This window comes from Apiospora phragmitis (genome assembly GCF_038363925.1).
Source record: "Apiospora phragmitis strain CBS 135458 chromosome Unknown utg000007l:1.0-2108841.0:1.0-2111359.0, whole genome shotgun sequence".
Lineage (NCBI taxonomy): Eukaryota > Fungi > Ascomycota > Sordariomycetes > Amphisphaeriales > Apiosporaceae > Apiospora > Apiospora phragmitis.
The window spans coordinates 1,259,667-1,285,166 of NW_027117405.1; the positions used below are offsets into that span (position 1 = coordinate 1,259,667).

At 51.8% G+C, this 25,500-nt stretch overlaps 8 protein-coding genes across 8 annotated transcripts; 3 read left to right on the plus strand and 5 right to left on the minus strand.

Annotated features, from left to right (window-relative positions):
• Positions 1-93: 93 nt before the first annotated feature.
• On the plus strand, positions 94-9,372 carry PG994_007349 (uncharacterized protein; the record flags this gene model as incomplete). Its single annotated transcript, XM_066858758.1, has 4 exons — positions 94-109; positions 339-2,329; positions 2,388-3,579; positions 3,647-9,372. The coding sequence occupies 4 exons, from the start codon at positions 94-96 to the stop codon at positions 9,370-9,372; spliced, it is 8,925 nt and encodes a 2,974-aa protein (XP_066715700.1).
• Positions 9,373-9,602: 230 nt separating this feature from the next.
• Positions 9,603-11,327, plus strand: PG994_007350 (uncharacterized protein; the record flags this gene model as incomplete). Its single annotated transcript, XM_066858759.1, has 3 exons — positions 9,603-9,666; positions 9,995-10,264; positions 10,399-11,327. 3 exons carry the CDS (start codon positions 9,603-9,605, stop codon positions 11,325-11,327), a joined length of 1,263 nt encoding a protein of 420 aa, XP_066715701.1.
• Positions 11,328-13,619: 2,292 nt separating this feature from the next.
• PG994_007351 (peptidase m23b) lies at positions 13,620-14,462 on the minus strand (the record flags this gene model as incomplete). The annotated part of the gene is made up of 2 exons (XM_066858760.1): positions 13,620-14,273; positions 14,388-14,462. 2 exons carry the CDS (start codon positions 14,460-14,462, stop codon positions 13,620-13,622), a joined length of 729 nt encoding a protein of 242 aa, XP_066715702.1.
• A 2,063-nt stretch (positions 14,463-16,525) lies between these two features.
• Positions 16,526-17,469, minus strand: PG994_007352 (uncharacterized protein; the record flags this gene model as incomplete). Its single annotated transcript, XM_066858761.1, has 2 exons — positions 16,526-17,350; positions 17,410-17,469. 2 exons carry the CDS (start codon positions 17,467-17,469, stop codon positions 16,526-16,528), a joined length of 885 nt encoding a protein of 294 aa, XP_066715703.1.
• Positions 17,470-18,479: 1,010 nt separating this feature from the next.
• On the minus strand, positions 18,480-18,719 carry PG994_007353 (uncharacterized protein; the record flags this gene model as incomplete). Its single annotated transcript, XM_066858762.1, has 1 exon — positions 18,480-18,719. One exon carries the CDS (start codon positions 18,717-18,719, stop codon positions 18,480-18,482), a length of 240 nt encoding a protein of 79 aa, XP_066715704.1.
• A 33-nt stretch (positions 18,720-18,752) lies between these two features.
• On the minus strand, positions 18,753-19,893 carry PG994_007354 (uncharacterized protein; the record flags this gene model as incomplete). The annotated part of the gene is made up of 2 exons (XM_066858763.1): positions 18,753-19,711; positions 19,782-19,893. 2 exons carry the CDS (start codon positions 19,891-19,893, stop codon positions 18,753-18,755), a joined length of 1,071 nt encoding a protein of 356 aa, XP_066715705.1.
• A 1,624-nt stretch (positions 19,894-21,517) lies between these two features.
• Positions 21,518-23,371, plus strand: PG994_007355 (2-methylcitrate dehydratase; the record flags this gene model as incomplete). The annotated part of the gene is made up of 2 exons (XM_066858764.1): positions 21,518-21,814; positions 21,980-23,371. The coding sequence occupies 2 exons, from the start codon at positions 21,518-21,520 to the stop codon at positions 23,369-23,371; spliced, it is 1,689 nt and encodes a 562-aa protein (XP_066715706.1).
• A 49-nt stretch (positions 23,372-23,420) lies between these two features.
• PG994_007356 (uncharacterized protein) lies at positions 23,421-24,765 on the minus strand (the record flags this gene model as incomplete). Its single annotated transcript, XM_066858765.1, has 4 exons — positions 23,421-23,428; positions 23,515-24,267; positions 24,396-24,520; positions 24,578-24,765. 4 exons carry the CDS (start codon positions 24,763-24,765, stop codon positions 23,421-23,423), a joined length of 1,074 nt encoding a protein of 357 aa, XP_066715707.1.
• Between the last annotated feature and the right edge of the window lie 735 nt (positions 24,766-25,500).

Consider the following 25,500-nt stretch of genomic DNA (forward strand, 5'->3'; position numbering starts at 1 on the left):
GATGTATCCACGATGTCATGGTCACAACTTGTTTCAAACCCCAATGAAGGCTTGTATCATTTTGAATCCTTACATGTCGAAGCCCTCGCCACCATGAAGTCCAAGATAAGTAAGCGGCACACAGAGCTAGACATTGAACGTGGATTGGTTCTTGCAGTGGACATGTTTACCCTTCCTTCTGCTGAGCAGTATCTTTCAATGATTGCTCATCATCTCGTTATCGATCTGGTATCCTGGCGGACGATTCTTGATGATTTAGAAGCCGTGTTAGATGGCAACTACCCCCCGACGAGTTGCCTTTCCAAGTCTGGAACTCCTTGCAGATTGACCACGCTCAGTCTTCCAGTATGGCCCGGAGAGAGTACTCTCGACCGAAGCCCACAATGAGCTTGATTCTTGGAACTACACTCCAGCCACTCCCAACAGTTTTGGTGATCACATTGAAGAGTCTTTCGAGATTGACCGCACAACAACTGCAATTTTACTCAAGGAGGCCAACCGGGCTTTTAATACCGAACCAGTCGATCTCATCTTGTCAGCTGTCTGGGATGCCTTCTTCCAGACATTCAAGTCGCGCAATGGCCTTACCATCTTTAATGAAGGTCATGGGCGAGAGCCGTGGAGCTCCGATATCGATCTGTCTCGAACCGTTGGTTGGTTCACCACTATGGCACCGTTGCACGTGTCTCGACAATCAGACAGCCAGAGAGTTTCCACTGCAAGAGTCGTGAAGGATATCAGAAGACAGCTTTCATCGAGCGGATGGGATTATTTCGCTTCGCGTTACCTCAATGACGCGGGCAAGAAGGCCTTCAAAACGCACGATTGTGTCATGGAAGTTCTCTTTAACTACCATGGCCAGTTCCAACAAATGGAGTCAGAAGACAGCCTATTCGAGAACGTAACCTTGGACAATGTTTTCGATGCCGGCTCTGAACTTCCTGCGTCCTGTCTCTTCAACATCAATGCTTCCATTGAAGCTGGTCTGACCAAGTTTACCTTCTCCTGGAACCGTTTCATTAGCCACCAGGACCTCATTCGAAAGTGGATCGCGCACGTCAATATCTCGATGCAGGCTCTCTGCAGCTTGTTGTCGGTCCGCGAGCCCTCACATACCATCGCGGACTTTGAGTTCGTCTATCTTGATTACAAGGGCTTGGATGAGTTGCAGCGTCGTATTCTTCCAGCTATTCAGTCTGAAGCCGGTGCCATTACCGATATATACCCTTGCTCACCCATGGTAGATGGCATGCTTCTCAGCCAGATTCGTGACCCAGGAGCTTACAAAACATCCGTCACCTACGAATTGAGACACCGAGATGGTTACCAGTCACTGAGCATAAATCGACTAGAGAAGGCCTGGCAATCTGTTATCGCACGTCATCCGGCTCTCCGCAGCGTCTTCATTGAGGGTGTTGACAAGCAGACGGCGTTTTCTCAAGTTTTGCTCGAGAGTCACCGTGGAGAGGTTTTGCTCCTCGAGGCTGAAACCAGGACTGAAGCTATCCAGTTGGTTCAGAATTTGCCTGCCGTTGTGTATCGACAGCTTCATCCAGCACATCGCCTCGTGCTATGCGGAGTCCAGGGAAACGAAAACGGGACGATCATCTGCCAGATTGAAATGAGCCACGCCATCGTTGATGGAGCATCTACCGCGAGAATGTTGGAGGATTGGTCACAAGCTTATGCTGGGGCTTTAGGCGACGAAGACCTTTTGGAGACGACTCGCGGCTTCGCCAGGTCTCTCAAGAACAGCCTTGCGGCCGACAAAATGGCATACTGGAAGAACAAGTTGGCTCATCTGGAACCATGCTTTTTCCCCCGCGTCTCCGAAGTCTTACAGCCTGGCTATACGATATCGACGGTTTGCGCCAATTTTTCCGGCGATAGCTTTATGCGAATCCGGAATTTCTGCGAATTTCAATGCATCACGCTTGCAAGCCTCTTCCAAAGCGCCTGGGCACTAACAATGGCTGCGTACACAGGCAACGATTCCGTTTGCTTTGGATATATCGCTTCCGGCCGTGACCTGCCTATCGCCGGCATCGCGGAGGCAATCGGCGCGTACGCCAATATCCTCGTCTGCCGTGCCGAAATCTCCCGTTCCTGGACCTCTCAGCAATTGGTCCAGCATATCCATAGCCAAGTCCTCGAGGACCTCAATTTCCAGCATTACTCTCTTGCCGATATCCAGCACGATCTTGAAGTTTCTGCCGGAGAAACGCTGTTCAATACCATCATTTCGTTTCAGAAAGACGATGCCGACACGGAAGACCTACAGGTCCAGGAGGTGGTCTTCGTTGATGTCGCCCACGAAGATCCCACAGAGGTAAGTCTAACCTATCCGGAGAAGACTTGTTGGAAAATAGTAGGCTCACATTATGCAGTATGACATATCGTTAGACATCAGCTGCGCTAGCACCGAAGTGTCGTTCTCGCTTGACTGCCGGCTGTCATGCTTGGCTGAGAAGCAAGCTGAACGAGTCATCTCGCTCTTGGAAACAATTATCACATCAATTGTTGACAGCAAGCCAGAGGTTGACACTCTTGCCTCTCTTCAAGTGGTCAGCCGCAACGATATCGAACAGATATGGAACTGGAACTCTGTTGTGCCCGAAACAGTCGATGCCTTGGTCCACGATATCATATCACAAACAGTGCAAAAGTTCCCAGGAGCGCCAGCTATTTGCGCTTGGGATGGCGATTGGACTTACCAACAGCTGGAAAACATCTCTAACAAGCTTGCTCACGAGTTGATCACCCTCGGCGTTGGCCCCGAGAAGGTTGTCCCGCTCTGCTTTGAGAAGTCTCGCTGGATGCCAGTGGCAATGCTCGCCGTCATGAAAGCTGGAGGCGTAAGCGTGAGCTTGGACTCTGCTCTTCCAGAGGAACGCATGCGCACAATCGTACATCAGGTCAACCCGACAATCATTCTTTCTTCGTCAACTAGCGTGGGCCTCGCAGGCCGACTCAGCACAGCCCCTGTTTTCGAAGTCAACGAGTCCAGCCTAGCCCGACTCGATGCAATGTCTGGCTCTGTGACGAGTTCTTCCACCGTAAAGCCTTCCAACACGCTGTACATCGTATTCACGTCTGGCAGCACTGGAATTCCCAAGGGTGTTACTATTAGCCACTCTAATTTCAGTAGCTCCCTTCGCCATCAAAAGGGCGCGCATAACGTTGTGGCCGGTGCGAGAGTTTACGATTTCGCGTCATACGCATTCGACACGTCCTGGCAAAATGTCCTCAGTGCTCTGGAGTGTGGTGCTTGCCTATGCATTCCATCTGACACGGAACGACGAGACGATCTGGCAGGCTCGCTGGAGAGGTTCCAAGTCACACATAGTGAACTTACTCCGTCAGCAGCCCAGCTTCTTCCTGATAGCACACTCAGTCGCTTGGATACATTAATCCTTGGGGGTGAAGCTCTCTCGCCTGAACTGGGCAAGCATTGGGCGACAATGGTCAATGTCAAGAATTCTTACGGACCTTGCGAGTGTACCCAACAACAACAGTCGCAACAATATGCCCGGACAGTCTCAATGTGGCCAGTATCGGCCGCGGAATTGGGGTTAACACGTGGGTCGTGAACTCCGGTGGCGACTCTCCGTTCCCATTGGAAGCGTTGGAGAACTGTATCTTGAAGGCCCGCTTGTCGGCCCTGGCTATCTGGGTGACGCAAAAAGAACAGCCTTATCCTTCGTCGAGAACCCGCCCTGGCTCTTGCATGGTTCAACGGCTCGCCCCGGGCGCCAGGGACGCTTGTACCGAACCGGCGATCTCGTCCGCTACAGCTCTGATGGAAGCTTGACCTTTGTTGGGCGAAAGGACTCACAAATCAAGATCAATGGTCAACGCTTGGAGCTGGGTGACGTTGAGTACTATATAAGTTCCAACATTGCCCATGACTGTGATGTGCGAGTGGTGTCGGAAGTGATAAGACCTAGAGACAGCAAAAAGCGGTATTTGATAGCCTTCTTGAGTACAGAGAAGCCAGTCACTGATACCACAATTATCACCGATGGATTGAGCGAGAAATTGGCGTCTCAGCTGCCAGCTTACATGATACCGTCAGTCTACATGATGATTGAAAGCATCCCAACGACTGCTTCAGGCAAGACGGATAGAGGAAAGCTCCGTGCAATGGGCGAACAGCTCACTACGCTTGAACTCATGGCGTATGGTCCAGCGCGGTCCATAAGACGAGAACCAGCGACGCCAAGGGAAATTCAACTCCAAGGGCTCTGGTCTGCTGTGCTTGGGCTCCCACGAGAAGCCATCAGCGCTGAAGATAGCTTCCTCCGCATTGGCGGAGATTCTATCGGCGCAATGAGGCTCGTCAGCTTAGCGCGGGATGCCGGCCTGTCTATCAGTGTGACCGACGTCTTCAGGAACCCACGATTAAGCGACCTCGCCAAGATCGCCGAAACATCATATGACCATCAAGCCCAGGCCGCCTTGATGCCGTTTTCTTTACTTGGCAAGAAGCTTGAGATGTCACAGGTGCGAGCCCAGATTGCCCAGCTGTGTCGCATCGACGAAGTGATGGTTGAAGACGCCTTCCCTTGCACGCCCCTACAAGAGGGTCTCCTGGCACTGACAGCGAGACGGTCTGGTGATTATGTGGCTCAAAACGCATTCCAGCTTCAACATAGTATCGAGATCTCTCGCTTCCAGCAGGCTTGGGAACACGTCATGGCCACGACCCCAATTCTTCGAACACGAATAGTTGACATCGATGGCGAGGGATCACTCCAAGTGATCATTCGAGAAGATGAGTTTACGTGGCCAGAGCTCAAGAGCACTACTCACTATCAAGATTCAGATAGGAAGCAGGGCATGGGCATGGGTACACCACTCATGAGATATGCCATCACTAAAGACGCCGATAATTGCTACTCCTTTATCTGGACTGTACACCATGCTCTGTACGATGGATGGTCAATGCCGCTGGTGCTTGAGAGACTGGAGATGGCATACGACGGAATGGTTCTACAAACGCCACCCGAGTTCCAAGGGTTCGTCAATTTTATCAGAAACGTCGACAATGACGATGTCGACAGGTTTTGGACTTCACAATTTGAACACCTGGAAGCCAAGGCGTTCCCAACATTGCCTTCACCAGTCTATCAACCCCGTTCCGACACTGCCGTCTCGCACAGCATTACTGGGCTATCCTGGCCGAATACGGATACCACGCCTTCGACTACGGTCAAGGCGGCATTATCGATCCTCGTTGCCACTCACTTCAACGCTTTGGATGCACTATTTGGAGTGACGGTTACTGGTCGGCAGGCACCAGTCAATGGCATCAGAGAGATGACGGGTCCTACCATTGCCACAGTACCAATCCGGGTATCCGTCGACAAGGAAAGCACCGTAGACCAGTTCCTTCAACATTTGCAGATTCAAAGTATTGACATGGTACCGTATGAGCAAACCGGTCTCCAAAAGATCCGAAGAATCAGCCATCGTGCGAGGCAGGCGTGCGAATTTCAGACACTCCTTATCATTCATCCCATTGAAGATTCTAGCAGGTCTTCAACTTCAATCTTCGTGGAAGACACAGATGCAAACGAGGGTGTCGATGAGTCCTTTGCCGACTTTGATGTTCATTCTCTTACACTCGAGTGCGATCTGAGCAGCACAGGGGTGCTGTTACGGTTCAGGTTCGACTCTTCTGTTGTCGAGAAACAATACGTTGAGAATCTCGGAGCCCGGCTCGAGCTCGTTCTGCGCCAGCTATGTGATACTAGCATGACCGATCGTAAGATTTCCGACATCGATCTGGTCAGCTCCAGAGACTTGGAAGCAATCTGGGATTGGAACGCGGTAGTCCGAGAGACGATCCACGGTATTGTGCACGAAATAATAGCCAAGAATGCCCTCGAGCACCCCGATTTCCAGGCAGTCAGGGCATGGGATGGTAACTGGACCTATCAGGAATTGGATGATATTGCAACTATCACCGCCCATCACCTTGTCGGCCTTGGCGTCGGTCCTGATGTTATTGTACCGCTTTACTTTGAGAAGTCCCGTTGGACTCCAATTGCAATAATGGCTGTTATGAAGGCTGGGGGTGCATCTGTTCTTCTGGACGCTACTTTACCCCACGACCGGTTACGCAGCATCGTGCAACAAGTCAACCCCTTGTTGATCATATCATCGTCTACCAACCAGGCCCTCGCAGAAGGGTTGACCAATAAACCGACAGTGGTCCTAGGAGAAGGGTATCTTGAAGGATTCAACAAGCCTGCTCTACAGGCACTACCCAAAGTGAACCCTTGGAACAAGCTGTATGTTGTCTTTACCTCTGGCAGCACTGGCGTTCCAAAGGGTGCCACGATTACACACTCCAACTTCAGCAGCGCTATCCGTCACCAACAAGTCGCAACTGGCATCTCCAGATCCTCCCGCGTCTTCGATTTTACAAAGTACGCGTTTGACGTTTCATGGTCCAATTTTCTCCATACTTTGGCTGCCGGTGGCTGTCTTTGCATCCCGCGACAGGAAGAAGCTCTTGGCAATTTTGCCGATTCGGTGTGTACTTACCAGGCCAACTTTGCGGACATCACACCATCTGTTGCTACAGTGCTCAAGCCAGCAGATCTGAGAGGCCTCGAGACTATTGTGTTCGCTGGCGAGGCTCTTACAAACCACGCGGCCTCACAATGGACAAAGTACACCCGCGTGGTCAACATGTACGGCCCAGCTGAATGCACAGTCAAATCCACGTGGGCGGCGATTGACGGCGCTGGCACGTCTCCAGCAGCTAGCATTGGCCACGGTTCGGGCGCATGCACTTGGGTGGTTGATCCTTCCAACCACAGCAGACTAGCACCAGTCGGCGCGATAGGAGAATTGTTGATAGAAGGCCCAATCGTTGGCGCTGGTTATCTCAACGATGCTGAAAAAACGGCCCAGGTCTTCATTCAAGACACGCCTTGGCTTCTTCGCGGAGGCGGTGGCCACCAAGGACGGAGTGGTCGCCTGTACAAAACCGGTGATTTGGTGCAGTACAGCGCCGACGGCAGCCTAACCTTCATGGCCCGAAAGGACAGCCAAGTCAAGATAAACGGCCAGCGCTTGGAGCTTGGCGACGTGGAACACAACCTGGCAACCAGCATTTCTCTTGACTCGGAAGCCCAGCTGGCCGCAGAAGTGATAACGCCCCGTGACAGCTCCAAGGCAATGCTGGTTGCATTTTTGCAGTTCAGGCAGGCAGGCGACCTCAAATCAGAGATGCACAGGCTTACTGCAGGTCTGAACGAACGCCTCGCCACCAAAATCCCCGGGTATATGATCCCTTCGGCCTATATCATGGTTGATAAACTACCGCTTGGCCCAACAGGGAAGCTGGACCGAAGGCAGCTCCGCGCAAGTGCTGAGCAATCCACCTGGTCGGAGCTCATAGCATCAAGCTCGTTACAAGAAGAAGAAAGACGGCCACCAAGCAGTCCGATGGAACTATGCTTACAAAAGTTTTGGGCTTCAATTCTCCAACTCGATATGGAGTCAATCAACGCGAACGATAGCTTCCTTGATCTTGGTGGTGATTCCATCCAAGCGATGAAGCTTGCCACGAGAGCCCGAAGCCAGGGTCTTTTGCTCGCCGTAACCGACATCCTCAGGACTCCAAAGCTATCTGGTATGGCATGCAAATTGAGACGTAATGATGAGAAAGCTGGCCATGCCGTCGCGTTTCAACCACTTTCACTTTTGCCCTCCGGCAGCCAATCAGCAGTGGAAGATAACCTGGTCGAGTATGGCATTCTGCGTGACAGTGTCCAGGATATCTTTCCTGTCACTGACCAGCAGGCGCGGTATCTTCTTTCCACTTATACGAAAGCCCGAAGTGCCGTCTATTATCTTACCCTGGATCGTGACGATGTGGTCGATCTTGGTCGATTGAACCATACATGGGCTTGTCTCATTAAGCAGTTCGACATCTTCCGGACGGCTTTCATCGCATATAAAGACATGTTCCTACAGGTGGTGCTGAAGGGACTGGACGTTGAACTCGGCGTCTTCGAGACAGAAACAGACAGCTTGGATGAGTACACTTTGAAGTTGAAGAGGCAAGACTTGCTTCAGGACCTACAATTCGGCAAGCCAGTCACCAAGCTTTCTATAATCCACCAGACGCGAGAACAAAACTATCGGGTTGTCGTCCGTCTGTCACACGCCCAATATGACGGCATCTCGATCGGGAAGATGTGGACTGCATTTGAGAACGTCTACAACTCGGCTGTACCCGAAGAAGCCGTGGCCGTGGACGCAAGCTTTTCGCAATACATGTATTCTCAGTCGCGCCTTGACAAGGCAAACGCGACTCAGTACTGGCGAGATCTGCTTCGAGGAAGCACCCTGACACCCATCCGAAGTCAAAAGATGCATCGACTTGGGTACGCGCTTGGCCCGAACGTCATCCAGACTATTCCGATGGCCGCACTTCAATCCGATGACTTCACTTTTGCCACGGTCCTCAAGGCTGCGTGGTCATATGTACTCGCCAAACACTCAGCTACCAACGACGTATTGTTTGGAAGTTTCACACATGGGCGCATCCAACCGGACGCCCAAGATGTGGTTGGGCCTTGCGTGAACATCGTCCCATTCCGCGTTGTCTTCGTCGAGGGCTGGTCGGCCAGAGATCTGGTTGCCGCAATCAATAAACAACACTTGGCTGGCATGCCATTCGAGACGATGGGCTCCCGAGAAATCATTCGCAACTGCACAGACTGGCCAAAGTGGTCTTTCTTCAGCTCCGTCATTATCCATCAGAATTTTGAAAGTCATCATGAGGAAGAGCACTCTGTTGACTTCGACAGGTCCGACTTTTCATTTGGCGATATCGACGATGTCCAGCTCTATATCACGTCCACACCAGGTCCTGAGACGATGGAAATCGACATGGGCTTCGGGGATAATATCATTTCGGATGACCTGGCGCAGCAGCTCGCCTGCGACTTGCGGGAAACGCTCATCAGGTTCTACGGCAACATGGACGCGGAACTCGAAGCACCACGCAATGGCCAAAACATGCCTGCTCGACTGCCCTTGCCAGCCCATGTCGAGATGACCGAGAATCTCGCAAGTGACGAGAGAAAGATGCTGGATGGCTGCCCCCCTCAATTAAGGGAAGCTCTCAGCTCGGCATGGGGATACGTGCTTGGCAAACCCACCACCCCCAGCAATGATTCTTTGGAAGAAACCTTTTTCGATTTGGGTGGCGATGCCAACAATGCGGGTCAGCTGGCCGCCCACATGCAGAGACAAGGCTACCGGGTGAGAATCGAGGATGTCTTTGAGAACCCAACGTGGCCTAGACTCCTGCTCTCGCTCATCAAGCAGCAACAAAGCAGCCCCTGAGTGGTCGGGGATTCGGTACGAAGTAGATTAGATATCGAGGTTTTCATTTGTAATGGGGTGCTACTTTTCAAAGCTTAGCTATATCTCTTATGTTCTATTCCTTTCAACTCGCGCGTGAATCACTCTATATGAGAAACAAACATATATAGATCAATTCTTTCTATGGTCCGTTGTTCGAAGGCTGTGTGCCCCTTGGTCAGCATTGTCACCTGTTCGGCTAGGCACTCACCATGTCCGAGTCTTTCTCTCCCCTCTGCCTCTGGGGGCAATGGCTGAGAGGAAACCTTGTCGATGGTGGCCGATCAATGCATTAGTGTCTGCGGACGTTTGTGTTTGTGTTACCCCAGAGAGCTCCTCCCCGCTGCCGATAACACGCAAGGAAGCCATGGAGTATATTGTGGGAGCTTGAAATAAACCCCAAAAGACAAAATACTACAACAAGAGGTGCATGCAATGGGGAATTAGCTTTTATAAATTCAAAACGCTATGAATAATTCCTCGAGTTTGCCGGACGGTATGCCGAGTATTGCTTCGATCAATATGCCTCGTAACGTTCTTCCTTCGCTTCGGGCACGGCATCTTCCGTAAGTTGGGAGACTGGGAGACTAAACCGCTGCTGCAGGTCTCCAAGCTCCTTTCCGACGGCTGTCGACTGCAGGCGTTCCCTCCGACAAGTCCGAGGAGTCCTTCCCTATCACCACTCATCATCCTTTGCTTCCCTTTTCGAGCCGTGTTGACGTCTTCCTCTTCTCCAGACTCGGGCACGCTCACGAGTCTGTGTCCGCATTGCGCTTCGGGGTCAGGGGTCTCGTAGCCCAAGTTGAGAGTCCAACTCGACACCCTCCCTTCAGAGTTGGCTCGTGGTCGCCCAGTTGCACTCGGAACAAGACCAGTACTGACAATTTGGTCTGGGCGCCTCTCATTCCACTCGGTGTTCGATCCCAGGGCTCGCTCTATATCTTCCTTCTGAGAGGATCCGGACCGTTTCCTGATATAATCCTCGTATTGTGTGTCCCTCTTGCTTAGAACGGCCGCTACGGCTCGACGAGGCCGTGGACGCGCTTGCAGTGGACACCAGCAGCCAGCCCAGATTTGACGCAGCAAACCGTACGGTGATTCCAGAGAAAATCGCGACCTACTGCGCTGGCCTTGTTATCCTCGTCAAAAGGCAAGCGGAGGATAATAAAACAACGGTCACGGAAATCCAGCTTGCACACTTCTCGGTCCAGGAGTACCTCACGTCAGGCCGATTGGAAGGCAGCATAGCTAACGACCTCCAGGAGACTGCTGCAAGACTCAGCATTATGACCGTTTGTCTTTCGTACCTACTGGATATGGGCTATCCATATACGATAAGCGGAGCAAGACAGCAGTACCCCATGGCACAATACTCTACGAGATATTGGGCACAAAACGCTGCGGTTATTGAAGGTTCAGATAAGCAGGTTGCAATTGTAAAAGAGTATTTCTCACATTGGACGGCTTTCGAATTTGGATACCGGCTTTACAGACCAGACAGATCCCGGGAAGAAGAACCTGATGATTACAAAGAGCCGGTTACCTGTTTATACTACGCAACTGTTTATGGGTTATTCCATTCTGCTAAGGAGCTACTCGAGACGGGTGCCGAAGTCAACGCGCAAGGCGGCAACTTCGGCAATGCGCTCCAGGCTGCTTCGTTGGGAGGACACGAGGCGATAGTGCGGCTGCTGCTGGAGAAGGGCGCCGAGGTCAACGCGCAAGGCCGTCACTACGGCAATGCGCTCCAGGCTGCTTTGTACGAACCAGACGAGGCGACAGTGCGGCTACTGCTAGAGAAGGGCGCCGAGGTTCACGCGGATGCTCCGCCACAACAGCAGCCGGCACATGCCCCTATCTACGCAACAGACGACGACCGGTCCACCATGGCCCTCAGTTCGGGTATGTATCCTGCCTACTTTCCCCCTTCGCCTTGACTAGCCTGCGTTTACTAGACAACGACGGGTCGGATGTAGACAACCTTCTAATCCCCCCGTCAGGTAGCTCTTCCTGAAAGAGGCAGAGGCCGGTCTCCCCTGAATCTTCTACACCCAGCATGACGAAGAGAACAAGGGCGGGAAAGGAAAATTAATTACTACACGGATGGCTTTATTCTAAGAGTGTATTCGATTTTTCACGGAGGATATATAGCACATAGTAGCGAAGTTCAAGCCTACGTTTTATATGGACGGCAATATCAGCGATATCTTCGACAGATGTAGACTCTACCGGACCTAGACGGATATAATAATTAGACAGTCTCTTAGGCTTTACGCAAAGAGATAGATAGTATGACTAGGGTATTTCAATTGATATCTAAAAGGCTACCCAGGAGGACAGCGCCGTAACGAAGACGATTGCTACACTGACACTTGCCTTTCTCCCCGCCAACGTTCATCCCTGCAATTTTCAGCATGTCGTTTTCCAACTTCGATGCGGATACGGGGTGGGCGGCTTCGGACAGGTGGACTGGGCCTTCGCGGCACCGATAACCTTGATGATAACTGCGATGTGGTATTATTAGCAGAAGAGGTTCAGTCAGACAGGAGTCCGCCTTAACAGACGACTAGACACTCTACTTTTATGAAAAGTAGGGTCTCTGCCCATTAAAAAAGCTCCCCGACGCCAATTTTAAATGCTATAGACCAAATGACGAAAGGTATGCATGCAGTAGTGCATAAGATGACCCTTATGGAAGATCAGATACGCACCTTACAGGAGGCCAATTTAGCACTTTCTAAGCGCCGGAGAGCTAAAAACTCGCGCGTCCAGCTTGGAGGAGCCCTTACTATACAGGAACCTTAAGAGCTACAGGACGAGAAGGCAAAAGGGAAGCGTCCAGCGACTGATGAATACGGAACGGGGGGTCCGTCGAAGCGGAGGGCGACCGGTGGAAGGCGCTGTGGTATCTGCGGCGAGACAGGTTATAATGCGCGAACATGTGAAAAGGATATAGAATTGAGTAGTGAATTAGATAAAGAGTGATTTTAATTAATTTATATAAAAGTGGTAAGATATAAAAAGAGTAGCCGACTTAATAATATAATTAAATTAGTAATAAACTATATTATATATAATAATATATAAAATAACTATTATAAAAAATTAAAAAATCGTGTGTTTAATTTAAAAGAGCTTTTATTATATAAGAATCTTAAGAGTTATAAAATAAAAAGGTAAAAAAAACCGTTTATTAATTAATAAATATAAAACGAGGGGTTTATTAAAGTAAAAGGCGACTAGTAAAAGGCGTTATAATATTTACGGCGAGATAAGTTATAATATATAAATATATAAAAAGAATATAAAATTAAGTTATAAAGTAAATATAAAGTAATCTTAATTAATTTAAAGCGTTAAACTTAAATTAACTTATATAAAAGTAGTAAAATATAAAAAAAGTATTCGACTTTATAATATATTAATTTAATAATAAACCATGTTATTTATTATTTTAATTATTTTAAATTTTATAAATTTTAAATATAAAAATATATAATTATAAAGTAAATAAAAAGCTTTTTTTTAATTAATATAAATTAATCACTTGAAATAATTACTTAATAATTTTATAATATTAGAGAAAAATTTAAATAAATATAATATAAATATTTATATATTTTATAAATAATAAATATAATTATTTAAACTTTAAAAAACTATTTAAAAATATTAAGTAATTTCGCTTTATTTTATTAAATTCTGTTTTCTTTATATAAGCTTATATAATATTTAAATATAAATTTTTTTAATTATATAACTAATAACTAGCTAAATCTAGCCTGAGTAAAAGCGGCGGGTACGCCATACCCTATCGGGTACGGGGCCCCACGCCAGTATTAAACCCCTAACCGCTTACACACAAGACAGACTTCTAGTCAGGCCAACCCCAGTCTTGACAAACTTGATTAGTTCATGGAAATTGGCACGGCCATAAATACTGTACATGTATTTGTAATCTCAAGAGCAGACGACAACCTGCCTAGGTAGTCACACATTCTAATACAAAGTCGAAAAGTGCCCCGGAATGAAGAAGGCAAAAGGACAGAAGATATGCTAGAAAAGTAGTTTATACTAATCAAACCACCGTCTCTCTTGGCTGAAGCAAGCAGAACATGTCTCTCGGAGAGCGCACTGCTATCTTATTTTTCCTGCAGCAAGGACCAGTCCCCGACACACACGATCTCCCTCTCCCTGTCGCTCTAACCCGAAACCGATCGACCGACCAATCAATTAGCCGCGCCCCCCTTCGTGAGCTGGAAAAGCGCAGCGCTGCCTCCCCGATTCCGCGCACGCAACGACCTCTTGGTGGTAGGCGACGAGTAGTTGTTGCTCAGCAACTGGCCCGCCGCCTCCGCCGCCGCCGCCACCGCATCCGCCCCCACGGCCGGCACCTCGCCCTCGGCCCCGCTGCAGACGGGCACGTTGATGACCTGCCCGGCCTGCAGGTTGAAGCGGTCGACGCCCGGGTTGGCGGCCTGCAGCGCGGCCGACGAGATGCCGAGGTCCGCGGCGATGGTCACGAACGCGTCGCCCGCCTGGACGACGGCCGTGTCCGCGCCCTCGCCGCCCTCGACGCACGTCGCGTTGGAGGGCGGCGTCACGCACGAGGCCGAGTCGGGCGCTGCGAGCGCGACGGGCACCGTGAGCGTCTGGTTCGGGAAAATGACGTCTAGGTTCGCGAGCTCGTTGGCCGCTGCGATGTCGCAGATGCCTGAGCCTAGCGACTTGGCGATCTTGCCCAGCGTGTCGGCCGGCTGCACCGTGTAGGTCACGGCCTGGCCCTCGGCGCAGAGGGCGGCCGCTTCTTCTCCGGCTGCTTGTCGTCGGCGGATGCTCCTTGCGTGGGTATTGGCAGCGGTGCTGGTGTTGGCGCGGACGTGCTACCGGGGACTTATTAATCGAATGATACAAATTATATACAGAAGGTATGGCGTGGGTGTGGATTCGAGGAATGGGCATGTGTCTAGACTAAGTAATACATATATATGACTTACAAGTTGACGGAAAGGAGGATTCGAGGCAACGGCCAGCTCTGCTGTGAGGAGCCACAGCAAACTTGAGAAGTACATATTGGCGATGTGTGTCGGAAAGGACAGGGGGCTCCAGTTCGTTCAACGAATGACCGAGAGCCGGTCTCGGTAGTATGAAATTCTCGCAGAGAAGTTGGTCAGTCAGTTAGATAGAGAAAGGCATACACGGGGTTCGGCCGTACCGGGTTATATGTAGGCGTAGAACAAACAGAATGCCACTATCTAACCTACAAACATAGCCTTGTTATAGGAGGCTGTGTATCTTTGGGGACTTACATGGATGACCTAGGTTGGGCGATCTTGGGCGTTGACGACACATCGGCGGCGCCATGTATCATCGACGCCTCATCTTGCCGGCTTAGCTGGTCAAGCAAAATTACTTGGCGCATGGCTCTTTCTGATGGTACCCATGTGATGGCAAAAAGATCTTCTATCCAGGCCGCAAGTCATGCTCACATTTGTCAGAACCAGAACGATACCAGTTTATGGTGCGGACAAGCATTGTTTTCGCGACGATCGTTCACTTGGGGGGAGGGAGAGTATGGGACGTGCTATCTATCCATCTAGCTATGTAGTTCTAACCTAATAGTATACATGTGATAGTTGGATCAAAGATGCATCTTGGGCCTCTTGGCTGAGTTCCGTGACCTTAATACGCTCCGTTTCGTAAATCTGGCCTCGCCTTCATTGGTGTTGAGAATCCGTGGTAGAAAGGCATAAAAGCCAAGAGTCGCGAAGGGGATGACATACATAGGGCACTAACAGGTGTTCCAGATGGCATCGTCCTATTATCAGTATTGGTGTTCATATCAGAAGCCAAACATATTGAAAGGAGATGTCCGAACTCAGTTTTAGTATCCAACCCGTCACGTGTGTCCGTCCCAGTCCCGAGTCATCATCCAATGGAACAGACCCAGCACCAGCAAATAAGCGCCAAGTAGCAATGGCCGCTGCCCATTGGCTGGAGATCTGATGAAGCAAAAGAGAAGAGCAGAATATCTCGAGTCACTTGTTTCCCCGAGACGACCATTGATCCTGGGCAGCCCGACAGGCGAGGTTAGACGAGTCATGTTTGGTGGCCCAAGCAAGTACATAAAAGGAGCAGAAGTCGATACACGCCCAGGCCTGCCACGGTCTGTCACAGCTGGATCATCAAACCTTCCTGGTGTTCACGGCGTGATGCGCTGCGTCGAGACATACAGATAGGCGCCGTCGTTAGTTAGCAGATTCGAGACGTGGCTTACTCACGGAGAAAGAATCGTATAACGTAAAAAGGCCTATATAGATCAGACTTGCCTACATTTTGCTGTAAGTATAGCCTATGCTCTCATTCTCATCAGTCTATCCATCAAGCGTATTGCCGTATCGGTGTCGGCCTTCTTGCTCTCAGCTGTCGAGCCATGTCCAGGGCTTGTTATGTATACCTATAGATTGTCAGGCCATTTCCCGTAAAACAAACCACCAGCTGGGCGGTGTCTTCCAAAGTCTTGAATAGTGGCCAAGAGATGTCTGGACATATGTCAAAACAATAGGGTACTGCGCCACCCGTTTCGTCGCCATATATAGAGTCCATGTACAAGCATACATGCTATGTCACAAGGCGAAGCATGCTCTGGCAATGCTCGTTTTGGCACCTGGTTTGAGAAAACTTCTGGTCACCTGCCATCTTCTGTTTATCTGGGCGCACTGGAAACAACCCAAGGTCCTCGGTGCTCTCCTGCAGTATATGAACATCGGTCACGGTGGTTTAGGAGAGTCACGCCATCAAGAGATCCGAAACTTCTGCATCAACTTTGCACTTTTTCGCTCTCTTCTAAGCCGACCACATCACGTACAGAATGCCCAGAATTTGGAAAAACGCCTAATCATTCATAACTCCGAAGGTAACCCATCAAGACCATGGGGTCCTGAACCGCCTCTGCCTGTGGGCCGAGTCCGATTTATCTCATACTTTCTACTTGAACGCTTTCTCGTCCAGCTGAGTTGCAAATACCCGAAAAACTCAGGGCAGTGGAGCCTCCAAATAATGCGTCCCTAGCACAGCCGAAGAAGAATTTGTCTTCCTGGTATCCCGGAATGACGCCAAAAACAAGCTTCTGCGCTTAAAAGATGGAGTTGACAATGTTGCCACCAAACGTAGCACCAGCACCAAAGAGAGCCGCGTTTCCAAACTTCTTGCCCATCTTCTTGCCCATGCCTTCCTTCTCGGGCTCGCCCGCGGGCGCGGGCGCGGGTGCGGGCTGGTTGCTGCCCTCAGCCACGGCCATGGGCGGCACGCTCGAGTTGTACGGGTTCTGGCCGGGAGGCGGCGCCGGGTAGCCGCCGCCGTACTGGGGCTGCTGCTGCGGCTGGGCGTACGTGGGCTGCTGGTAGTAGCCAGCGCCAGGGGTAGCGGCCTTCTCGTTAGCGTAGCCGTTGCTGCCGTTGTTGTCGGCTCCACCTTCGATCTGGACGTAGTTCTTGGGGAAGATGCCCTCGGCGCCCGTGCGCTGGTTGCGGCCCATCCACCAGTCGGCGTTCATGTACTCGTGGACGGCGATCTTGTCGTCGCGCTCGAACGACAGGTCGCGGGCGTCGGCGGCGTTGTACTTGTACAGGGCGCGCGCGTGGGCGATGACGGGCTTGGACGCCGGCGGCGGCGGTGGCGGGTTGTTGCGCGTCGGCAGGGCGGGCGGGCCCGTCGTGTTGTAGGCCGGGGGCGCGGGCGAGTGGCTCGGGGTCTGGTGCAGGGCCAGGTTGGCCATGGAGTTCACGGGCGGCGACGACGTGGGGTTCTGGCTCGGGGCCGGGCTGGCGGCATTGGAGGCGCCGCGGGCTGCGCCGGCGCCGGAGAGGGGCGTCTCGTTCGGGAGCATCTGGTGGATGCTGTCGAAGACATTGTCGTCTATCACGCCCTTCTCCAGCAGGTTCTCGAGTTCCTGATCAAGCTGCGTGAGTACAACGGTGTTGGATTGAGGGACTAAGTCGTAGTAAAGTAGAGTCATACATTCTTGATTAGTCGTAGCGACTTGTTGTTCGCAATAATCTCCTGGCGGTCGACCACCATTTTGTCGTTAGGCAGATAGATGTACACTATCGATCAAGCTAGAGGATGCGATGCCGGGCTGCTGTTTTGAGTTGTTTGTCTCAGACAATACAAACTGGATGGAGTTGGTGCGGGGTCGGCGATGATGATAACAGTATGGATTCGATTCAATTCTCTAACCAGCGAGGAAGGAGTAGAAGGTTAAGGGGGAGGGACGAAATTGAAATTATGAATGGCAATCAAATCACGAGATGGGTGTTGTCGGACGAATTGGCTGGTAACCTTACTGAATCGGTTTCCGGGGTCCATTCACCCATTGCTGCTTAACAGCAATGCCCGCTTCGTACGTAACACCGGTGTTACGCATCAGAAAACTGGCCAACCCCCACCCTTTTTCGATCCCTAGGTGCATTTAGTGGCCTTGGGCCAAGGAAGCCAAACGAACAAACGAACCATGTAACTATTACTAGCAGACGAAGCCTGAAAATACACGATTATGTGATGGACGCTATGTCCAGTTCCCAGTAACTGGAGCGAAACGACTTGATAGTATTCCCTATGTCTTTTATAATAACATAAAATGTGCATCAGACAGTAGCTATTCGATCATAGACGTAGCGATGCTGCCTACTAAACTACTGAAAGGCCAATGAATGGTATTGCTATCAGCTCCGCTATCAATGAAATAATGCTTCACTGAATCAGTGTGGCGCCGCTGCTATTATAGCAAGCAGTAGGCCCCTTGCTCTTGTCCCAAATGCTCATCATGCGTGAGTGTTGCCGTTCTCTCTCTGAACGCCGTACCGTAGGGGACCCAGGCTTGGTTGAGTGGTGGCTACTGGACAGCGCACTCCTCCCTGTACCCCAGACTATCCCGAATGTAGAAAATGAATGCTAATATCAATCGCTTGGTTATTCACCCTGACTGAAGCCCCAATCGCCTCCTCCAACTCCTTGAATATATTCATGGGGTCGTCATCCAGCTGTCGTTCCTCCTTGCCTACTTCGCCTGTGGTAGCCAACCCACCTTCCTACTCCTTTTCGCTCACCTCGCTCTCCGCGGCTAGTTCAGCTTCTAGTTCAGCTCTCAGTTCGGCTTTCAGCTCGGCTCTCAGTTGAACTCTCAGTTCGGCTGCTAGTTCAGCTTCCATTTTGGCCTTCTCGTCAGCCTTCAGTTGCGCCTCCAGTATCGCCGTTAGGTCCTCCACTGCAGTATCGTTATTATCATCATCGGCCCTCTGCTGTTCGTCTTCCTGTTGTTCCTCTACCATGGTGGCGTCGCTCATGGGAGTCGAATTGGCGCCCTATTCCTCTTCACTGACATCACTATCATCATTGACTTCGCTGGCGGCCATTTCGTCATTGCTGGCGGCCAGTTCGGCTTCCAGCTGCGCCTCCAAATCTATTTCTTCGTTGTCATCGTCCTGCCGTTGTTCCTCTTCCTCTTCATCCTCTTCGGATTCTTCTTCCGCTTGTGTTGGCTGCGAAAACTGTTGTGATGATTGATGTATTTGCTGTGATGATGATTGCTGCTGTTGCTGCTGCGACTTCTGCGGGTTCATGGGACTTGGCAGCTTGAAATGCTCTTCTTCGCTCATGTCGTCTTCCTCTTCCTCCTCGCCATCGGCGTCCTCGTCGTCCTCCTCGCCGTTAGCCACGAACTCGGAGAAGCGGCGCGGCGGGAATGCCGGTGAGAAGTCGCGGCTCGGTTCCTCGCCGCCGGGGAACTCCAAGACGAGCCCACCATCGTCATCGTCGCTATCTTCCTCATCATCCGATTGTGGTGTGGTTTTCTTGGGCGCGGGCGCGGGCGCAGCAGCAGCAGCCTTGGCCGCCGGCTTCGGCTCGGCGGCGGGTATTTCCTTCTTTTGCTTCCCCTTCGCAGGCGCTGTGTTTGAGTCCTTGGCTCCCTTCGCTGTTGTGGCCGGTCCCTTGGTCTCCTTCGGCTTTTCGTGGATAGGAATGTTGATATTGCCCGACGACACTTTGGCGGGCTTCTCTAGGTGAGGGAACTCCTGCCGTAATTTCGCGGCGCTGTTGTTGGTGGGTGTCTGAGTAAGATTCATGGTGAAGAGCGAGTCTACCTTGTGTAGAACGAATGCTTCTCGCGACGGGTCGAAAATGAGCACGTATTGGCCGCCGTCGCCCGAGCGCGAGCCTTGGTATTTGTACATGCCATTGTCGTTGTAGCTAAGATCGTATTTGGAAGGGCCGGCTACCTTGAGTTTGGATAATGTCGGGTTCGTGTCAGGCTTGTGGTTGTCTTTGACGTAGGCAGTCTAGTCAGTCGTGCTGTTCCGCAAAGAAGAAGAAATAGTACGGGTTCTGCTTACACCTTACGCCAGTAAATGTCTCCGTAGAGGGTTTACCTAACAATTCGTCGCTCAGTATCACCGGGTACTTGCCGGCCTTGGTGGGATCCACGAGGTCGGCCTTGTTGGCCATGGTCGCAATGGTTCTGGCGCAATTGAGAGTGGTTTTACGGCGAAAAAGAAAGCAATGACAGCAGATACAGTAGAGCAAGAAAGGGATGCGCGGTAGAGAGTCTACGTGAATTCACTACAGAACGAGAATATGAAGAAGTAAATGCAATGATGTTTAGCAGGAGGAGCATGGGAGAATTGGGGGTTAATAATAAACTTAGGTAAGTATGAATGTATGTCTTGAGAGAGAGAGTCGGTTTAAGCTGGTAGGAGCAACAATGACCGCCGATCAGCCTCTTTGTGGACCTGGGATCAGATGGGCTAGAAACGCTGAGCGCCCCGCCTGCCTCTCTCATGTTCTAAAAATGGGTTCTCACTGTCGTATTAGCGGGATATCCGGCAAGGGTACTTGATGAACATGTCAAGGTATATGTAGACTCTACTATCATATTCAGCCGAGTAAGGCGACGCTGATAAAATAAACAAGCCTTGTATGGACCTCTGTGTAACGTATAGGGAGGAGTATGTGCTTCTACAGTCATGTTCGATTTCCAGAGATTCTACATGAACCCATACCACGCCACCTTTCAAACGCATTCTGGCTGTTGAGGTTAGACTTCAGCAGGGCAGGCGATCCCAGATAGGGTTTCTCCTTGCATGCGCAACATTTTCGTTGCTACATACATAAAGCTACACATCCAGGTAGGCACGCCACATGCGTTGATTGCCGTCCCTAAGCCGGAAGCCAGAAAGAGATCATGCGTGGGCCCCTATTTTCCGGTAGGGAAGCATGGCAACAAAAGGGCGCTATAGGAGCCACCTAATAAGGGAAGGGGAGGGCAATGGGCTTCCCGATTTAAAAGAGAAACAACATTAAGTATGTCTCTATAGATAACATGGATGGGTCGAGACAAGTTTGAATATTCAGGTCAGGATAGTCTTCGGCATCGTCCAGGGACTCTTCAGCCGAGGTAGCCGCGATATACCCTAACATTGATGTCGCCGACCTTTATGAGCCTTGTTTCCCATAATCATTGTGTACTGACCCAAATCATCAGCTCTGCATATAGGGATTATCTCCATGAAGTTCTGCTTGTCATGATGCTCCATACACGTACCTAGCCGTAGAGCTTGCAGGACCTGGAATGATGCATCGGCCCCTGGTCGGCAGCACACCAGCAATTGACTCAAGGTCGAAGTAGCGAGGCTCATTGAACACCACCAAATCATCCACCTTCACCCAGTTGTATACCATATATAAGTAGAGATCTATACAAGAGCTTTTTGAGTCAATTGTATACATTTGGCCATTAGAACTATCACGTCTGTAGCCGTAGGTCCGAAGCGGCTCGAATGCCCGAGTTTAACAGCGAGCAGATAGTCCAGAATACTTCCTTAGCCGAGGGACATTCAATGATACAGGGGTCAGAGTAGGGCGCTACCCCTCCACCCATGGGGCAGACAACTGGGGTTGGTCTCCCGAGGCAAGAGCTGGGGTAAAGCCGCATTCCTCGTCAACCAATCGAGCTTCTCTTGGAGAGCTTTCCTCCCTTCTTTTTTGTTGTAACCCAGAGGGAATTTGATCTGCACACGATAGCTTCTTCCTCCTCACCTGTTCTGTCTCGCTCGGACTCGTCAAGATCAAGATGTCTGCAGTCCATCGCAGCCTGCGAACAGCCTCGAGATCGTTGCGTACCTCTACCCCCACGACCGCTAAGCTCTCACGAACCGCCCCAGCGCTCCCGGCCTCTACGAAGCTCGGCACCAACCCTCTCTCGGCCGCCAGAGCTTCCTCTTCTCTACAACCATCCAATTCTTTCTCCACCTCCACTCGAAAGCACTCAATGGCTCCCCCAATGCCCTCGGAAGGACGGGGTTACGACCCCGAGATCAAGGATATTGCCGACTATATTCACAACAAGCCTGTGGATTCGGAATTGGCTGTAAGTATTCTCCTTGGCGCGAGCACTCAGGGCTTCTTTCCGTTGTGCCGTACAGAGAGAGCACTGAGACGGGAGAGCTTCACACAATATTAGAGGGCCGGTCTTACTACCCCGCGTCCTGCCAAGTTCAAGCCGCGGCTAACCGTCAACCTCCACGACACATAGTTTGACACGGCACGATGGGTCTTCCTCGACACATTAGGTTGCGGCCTTGAGGGTCTGCGATTCAAGGAGTGCACGAAACTATTGGGGCCTATCATCCCCGGTACCGTCGTCCCCAATGGCACCAAGGTGCCCGGCACCGACTTCCAGCTCGACCCGGTCAATGGCGCCTTCAACATTGGTGCCATGATCCGCTGGCTCGACTACAACGACTGCTGGCTGGCCGCTGAATGGGGCCACCCTTCAGACAACCTAGGTGCTATCCTCGCCGTCGCCGATTGGATCACGCGGACCAACAAGGCCGGTGGAAACATTGCCAATGGCAAGCAGTTCACCGTCCGGGACGTGCTCGAGGGCATGATCAAAGCCCACGAAATTCAGGGCTGCCTTGCGCTGCTCAACTCGTACAACAGGGTCGGCTTGGACCACGTCGTTCTGGTCAAGGTCGCAAGTGCCGCTGTGGTGTCCAAGATGCTGGGCCTGAGCGAGAAGCAGACTGCTGATGCCGTTACCCAAGCCTGGGTCGACGGCCAGAGCTTGCGCACTTACCGACACTCCCCCAACACCATGTCTCGCAAGTCATGGGCTGCCGGTGATGCATGCCAGCGGGCCGTCAACCTGGTCCTCAAGGTCATGAAGGGAGAGCCCGGTGTTCCTACCGTCCTGTCCGCGCCTACTTGGGGTTTCTACGATGTCTTGTTCAAGGGCAAGAAGTTCGAGTTCCAGCGCCCCTACGGCAGCTACGTGATGGAGAATGTGCTTTTCAAGGTCTCCTACCCCGCGGAATTCCACTCCCAGACCGCAGTGGAAGCCTCTGAGAAGATCCACGCTATCCTCAAAGATATGGGCAAGTCCGCCGCCGACATCAAGTCCGTCACGTGCAGAACCCACGAGGCCTGCGTCCGCATCATTGACAAGCAGTTCAAGCCCATGGACAACTTCGCCGACCGTGACCACTGCATTCAGTACATGTGCTCGGTGATGTTGGTCTTCGGTCGCCTGGAGGCAACTGATTACACAGACGGTGGCGAAGCCGCCACCTCTGAGCTCGTCGAGTCTTTGCGCCAGAAGATCAAGTGTGTGGAGGACCCTAAATTCACCAAGGACTACCATGACCCTGCGCTTCGAACCATTTCGAACGGTCTCACCGTTGAGCTGAACGATGGTACTGTTCTGGACGAGGTCGTCATTGAGGCCCCTCTCGGCCACAGGCTGCGCCGAGAGGAGGCCAAGCCCCACATCCTGGCCAAGTACAAGAGGCACCTGGAGCATCACTTTGCCGACGCCAAGGTCAAGGAGCTTGTGGACCTTGGTATGGATGGAAAGAAGCTGGAGTCCACTCCAATTGACGAGTATGTTGACAAGTATGTTGTCAAGGACAGCAAATTTGTTTAAATCACCTCGTAATCTAGGATGTGATATACTCAGTTGGCGCAACGTTCAATTAGAGTTCTGTAGAAATTCAAATGACGTTAGAAAGGACATGAACTCTGCCTCAACACTGTCACCGCATGATACATAATTTTGACCGAAGGCACCATGAATCTCGGTGTATGGACCCTGCCGCGTCAACTTAGACCTGAGCGCCGAAGCCATGCTCCTCTTGTTCCCTGCCTTAAAGCTCAGTTTCTCGTTGCCCACGACGGGGTTCAGCACGTTCTTGCCGGCCACCTGGCCGTTGCCGCCCTGCATGATGGCCGAGAAGCTGTCGGCCATGAGCTGGACGCCGCTCACGAAGTCCTTCTCGTCGAACTCGCAGTGGCCCCCGTTGGGGCTGTTGTCGACGGTCTGCAGGGCGCCGATCTGGTCCGCCGCGACGCCCGCGCCCGCGGCCAGCTTCTCGTAGGCGGCGATGGCCTGCGGGATGGCCGGCTGCAGGCTCGTGAGCTCCTGCTGCGTGCTCTGGAAGTGGATGCGGGTCTTGGCGATGGCGGTGGCGTCGGTGTCGGCGACGTCGACCTGCGGCGGGAGGCCGCCGCAGTTCAGCAGAACGCCGCCGGAGCTGCCCTGGAACCGCGCCGCGTGCGCGGGCACGAAGAAGCCTGAGAGCAGCAGGCTGCCGCCCGAGACGCCCGTGAAGGAGACGTCGGAGGCGTTGAAGGCGGCGACGCCGGGGAGGACTTTGGTGACGAGGTCCGAGACGGCTTGGGCGTGGGCGACGCCGTCGGTGCGCTGGAGGCCGCTGCCGCCGCCCCAGAAGAGATTCTTGTTGGGAGCCAGGACGGCGACGCCCATCAGGTTCTTCTGGACGGCTTGGTTCGGGAAGTCGAAGAAGGATTGGCCGCCGTCGCCTGCAAAATCGGGTCAATTGGATTGCAACATATAAGTCACCCGCCTGATAACAGGGAGGGAGAAAGAAAGGAAGGGAGCGCCCCTGAATGAATGAAGGCAAGAAAGGAAGGAAGGTGCGTGTGCTTACCATGTAGTAGGACGTTCAGACCCATGGTTCCCGGCGTCCCTGCAGCCGCTGCACCGCCGGGCACGCCCGACTCGGCGGTGAAGCCGGCGGCGGGACCGGAGATCTTGTAACGGATATCGAGGCCACTAGGGGCGCACATGAGTTAGTCTTAACTTTAATTCCTTTTTCCCGACACCACTTACTTGATATTCACCGTCGTGTCCAAGATCATGGACCCGTCCGTCGCCTGCGAGATGCCCTGCGGTATCTGGGCAGCCTGCTGCTGCGCCGTCTTGGCCCTGCCGTTGCCGCCCTTCTTCCGGCTCTGCGGCGAGGCATCGGCCATGGCCCACAGGAGACCCAACACCACGAGAGAGCGAATGGTCAACATCCTGTCTTCCTTTTCTGCTTCCTGTTCGATTGTGGGGGGAAGGAAAGGGACGGAGAAACGAATTATAGCACCACAAAGAATATACGCTAGTAATATACACACCAGAGAAGAAGACGACGAGCCCGGCCCGTAAGAATCGAAAAAATGGAAGTATAGAAGAAGAAGAAGAAGATATCACCAACGACACAGCAAGCTTGTTGTTTACTCAGTCTTGTCCCGTCCGATGCCTAGAATATAATGAAAGAAGAAAAGGAGGAGAGAAGTTTATCCAGCGGGCCAGGCAGTCAGGAATACCCATCATGTCCCCCAAATATGCATACGTACCATATCACCGGCTCCCGATGAGATGCGGGAGGAGGCAGGGGCACGCACGCACGCACAGTTCAAAGTCGTCCGTTCCGTTCCTATCGCATCGCATCCCCTCGCACACGCTCGCCTGTATGTATGTCTACAATAGACATAGCCCGTGGGGAAGGATAACGGATTTCTGGCCGCTAGCACGGAATGTTACGGTGCGTTACCACTGTATGCTATGGCGCTAGGGCGGTCTTCTTCTTTGGTCTTTGCTTTGCGCCATACTCGTAGTGTTAGACATGCCAAGTTTTGAAACGCCATCTGATTCTCGCCTAGCTGGGTCGTGTTTCGTGACCCAGGCCTGCTTGCCTGCTGGGCGCTTTTGGGGCGGGACGGGACGGTCTTGGCGGTTTGGGCGGGTTTGTGACAGTGTGTTTGGAA